The sequence below is a fragment of the Phaethon aethereus genome (genome assembly GCF_964289735.1).
Source record: "Phaethon aethereus genome assembly, contig: HAP1_SCAFFOLD_380, whole genome shotgun sequence".
In the NCBI taxonomy this organism is placed as follows: Eukaryota; Metazoa; Chordata; class Aves; order Phaethontiformes; family Phaethontidae; genus Phaethon; species Phaethon aethereus.
In genome coordinates this window covers 48,392-52,066 of record NW_028114328.1, presented here as the reverse complement: position 1 = coordinate 52,066, position 3,675 = coordinate 48,392, and the positions used below count along the sequence as shown (strand labels likewise).

Sequence of the window (3,675 nt, the reverse complement as noted above, 5' to 3'; positions counted from 1 at the left end):
CGGCACCGCGGCCATCGCACGCCGGGAGCGACGGCAGAGCCTCCACGGCCGCGGGCGCCCGCCGCAACCCCAGCGCCCGTGGGGGACGGCACGGGGGACGCCTTCACCCGCGTCCAGGGCGTGCCGACCTCCTCCCCGCGCCCGCGGGCCCGGGGGCCCGGCCAAAACGCGGGCGAGGGGGCCGCGGCGGGCCGGGGAGGACGGCGGGCGCCGGCGGAGCGGTGCCCGGGGACGCCGAGCGCTGCCCCCGGCGCGGGGCTCCCCACGGCCGGTGCCCGGTGCCCGCGGCTCCCGGTGCCCGGGGCTCCCCGCGGCCGGTGCCCGGGCCCGGCCGCCCGTTGCGGTCCCGCCCCCGCCGCCCCCTTCCGGGCCCGCCCCGGCCGCGGCTCCGCCGGCGCCATCTCGGCGCTCGGGGACGGGCCCTTCCCCCGCGCCCGCCATGCAGCCGGTAAGGCCGAGCGGGGACCCCCGGGACCCGCCGGAGCGGGTCGGGGGGCGGCGGGAGGGGGGAGGGGCTGCGTGTGTCGGTCCCCCGCCCGTTTTAACCGGTGGCTCCGGCGCCTGACACCCACGGCCCCGCGTGTCTGCGGCTCGGCCGCAGCTCCCGCTGCCCGTGTGCGGGGGGGCGGCTCCCGGTGCCCTCGGCCGAGGGGCCGGTCCCCCCGAACCTGGGCCGGCTGCGGCCCCGGGTCGCGTTTGGCCTGGGGGGTCCCGCGGGCTTTGCCCCCTCGCCCGCGCAGCCGGGCCCCCGGGGCAGGCTGGTGGCTGGGCCGCAGCCCGGGACCCCCGGCACCGCCGGGACCCCCGCTCCCCCGGGCCCCGCCGTCCTGCGCCGGGGGGCCGAGCAGCGCCGGGACGGGGGCCGTGGGGTGCTGCGTGTCCCCCGGGAGAAGGGGGCGAGCGTGCCCAGCGGGGGGACGGTGCCGCCGGCCCCCTCAGCCCCCGCTCCGCTTTTCAGGGCGCGGTGACGTTCGAGGACGTGGCCGTCTACTTCTCCCCCGAGGAGTGGGTAGAGCTGGCGGCGTGGCAGCGGGAGCTCTACCAGGAGGTGATGATGGACAACTACGACCTGGTCGCCAGCCTGGGTAAGGACGCGCCGCGGGGCGGCCCGGGCACGGGCCCGGCGGCGCTGCCGGGCTGGGAGCACGTCCGGAGGCGCAGCCGGGGGTCCGGCGCCTCAGCCCGGGGTCCGCAGCCCGAGCCCCTGCAGCCGGCCGCGCGCGGGCAGAGCCCGACCTGCCGTCTCTCCACGCAGAGCGGGGCCCGCGGCGCGCCCGCCGCCCACCCCGGCCTTGCCGAGTCCGTCCCCGCTGTGTGAGGAATAACGGCTCCAGGTACCCCGGCCCCGCCGCCCCCCGCCCGGGCCTTCGCTGCCGCGACCGGGGTTGGCGCCGGCAGCCCCCGAGGGCCCTGGAGGCGGCAGCCCCCCGGCCCCGCTGCTCCTGCAGCCGGCATCCCTGGGGCACGGCCCCGCGGCCCCGGTGACGGTGACGCTCCCGGGGCGGCTCGGGGGACGCTGAGGTTTCTCTCTCCCGCACAGGCCCCGAGTCTAAGCTCATCCACAAAATGGAGCCCGGGGAGGAGTGGCGCGGGGGGGTGCCGTGCGGCGGGGGGGACAGCAGAGCTCCTGACGCCTCCGGCACCCGTGAGTGACCGCGGGCACGGCCCGCGTGGCCGGGGGCACCGGCCTGGGAGATCGGTGCCGATTTTGTAAGTTAGAGAGAGAAGCCCCGAGCGCGGCACGGGGCGGCTGGCCACAGCCAGACCCCCGCTGAGAGGGGCTCCCGGCCGGCGTCCTCGCTGGGTCGGTTTGGGCGTCCCACCTCGGCCCCCCAGGGCCGGCTGTCCCGCGCGCCTTGCGGGGGCGAGGGGACGCTGCGGCCGGCGAGCGCCGGTGCCGCGGGCACGGGGACTGTCGCGGGCCTGTGCTGGCGGCGCGCCGGTGCCGGGACGCCCCCCGCCATGACTGCGCCCCTATTCCTGACAGCTGCCTCGGGCGGGACGGCCGGCGACGACCTGTCTGAGGACGACGACCGGGGACGCTGGGTCCCGTGCATGTCGCCAGCCGGGGCGGCCGAGGAGCTGGGGTACCCCGCGCTCTGCTCCGGCTGGTGCAACGCGGAGCCGGGGTCCTGGGCCGGGGACGCCCCCCAGGAGCTGCCGGGGTGGGATCGGGGGGAGCAGCCGCCGGAGGTGCCCGTGGCGGGGGGCGGGGGGCTCCTCATCTGCGGCACCTGCGGGCGGAGCTTCGACGACGCGGCCGGGCTGAGCGCGCACCAGCACGAGCACCTGCGCCCGGCGCCCTCCTACCGGTGCGGCGCCTGCAGCAAGGCTTTCCGGCACTACCGCAACCTCCTGACGCACAAGAAGCACCGGGGCCGGCGCCGGCACGGCTGCGTGGAGTGCAGCAGGACATTCTGCCTGAAAGGGGACCTGCTGCGGCACCGGGCGAGCCACGGCGGCGAGGGCGGCTACGCCTGCCCGCTCTGCGGGGACAGCTTCCGCCAGAAGCGCGTCCTGGAGGCGCACCGCAAGGAGCACGCCGGCGACGCGCGCCGCAAGTGCCCCCAGTGCGAGAAGCGCTTCGAGGACGAGGCCAGCCTGAGCCGGCACCGGGCCACCCACTGCGAGGAGCGGCCCTTCCTCTGCGGGCGCTGCGACCGCAGCTTCAGCTGGAAGGAGAGCCTGATCATCCACCAGCGCAGCCACGCGCAGGAGCGCTCCCACAAGTGCCCCGACTGCGGCCGCGGCTTCAGCCGCAGCGGGAACCTGCTGGTGCACCAGCGCGTGCACACGGGCGAGCGGCCCTTCGCCTGCCCCCACTGCGACAAGTCCTTCTGCAACAAGGCCAACCTCATCACGCACAAGAAGCTCCACCGGCGCTGCAAGACCTTCGCCTGCTCCCAGTGCCGGCTGGGCTTCCGCTCCAAGAGCAAGCTGCTGCTGCACCAGCAGGCGCACGCAGAGGGGGCCGCCGGGACCCTCGGGGTGGGGGCCGGCCCGGCGGGCTGCCAGCCGTAGCCGCGACCGCTCTGGAGCGCGGGAGCGGAGGGGGCTGCGGCGGGGCGGGAGGGGACTTTGCTGGCACCCGCTGCCTCCCCCCCGGGGCTTGGCCCGGTGCCCGACCAGCACCTGGGAGCCCTGCGCTCCGCACCCCCTCGGACCTCAAAAAATCCCTCCAGAGCACTTCTCCATTTTCCCTTTGGACCTTGAAATGTCCCTCCGGGGCGCTTCCCAGTTCTCCCAGTCCCACCGGTGCCCTGCCCCTGCGTGGCGGGGGTGTCCTTGTCACCGCCTGTGTTTAAAGCCCTCAGAGAGCGACGCGAGCGTGGGGTCTGGTCTCTCGCAGCGGGGCGGAGGGGCCCCATCCTGCGCTGAGGGAGGCAGCCCCAGGCCAGAGCCTTCCCCGGGCCGGCGCTGTTCCCCGCTGCCCGGCTTTTGGCCCACCTCGGAGGGGTGCTGGGGGTGGGCTGGGCGGCTCTGGGGGATGAAGAGCACCCGGGACCCCTGCCCCAACCCGCTGCCGGCTGGGTGAAGTCGGGGCGCAGCCCCATTCCCGGCTCCTGCTGCCCAGCTCTGGCTGTGCACTGGTGAAACCGTGCCCGGCGCTGCTGGAGCCGCGAGCCCGGCCCGGGGCCACGGGTTGCCCGGAGCTGGGGGGGCGCAGAGCCCGGG

General features: G+C 77.3%; 1 protein-coding gene across 1 annotated transcript; it reads left to right on the top strand.

Moving 5' to 3' along the window:
• Window positions 1-439: 439 nt before the first annotated feature.
• Window positions 440-3,021, top strand: LOC309416093 (uncharacterized protein; the record flags this gene model as incomplete). The annotated part of the gene is made up of 3 exons (XM_082015670.1): window positions 440-448; window positions 959-1,312; window positions 1,837-3,021. 3 exons carry the CDS (start codon window positions 440-442, stop codon window positions 3,019-3,021), a joined length of 1,548 nt encoding a protein of 515 aa, XP_081871796.1.
• Window positions 3,022-3,675: the final 654 nt, after the last annotated feature.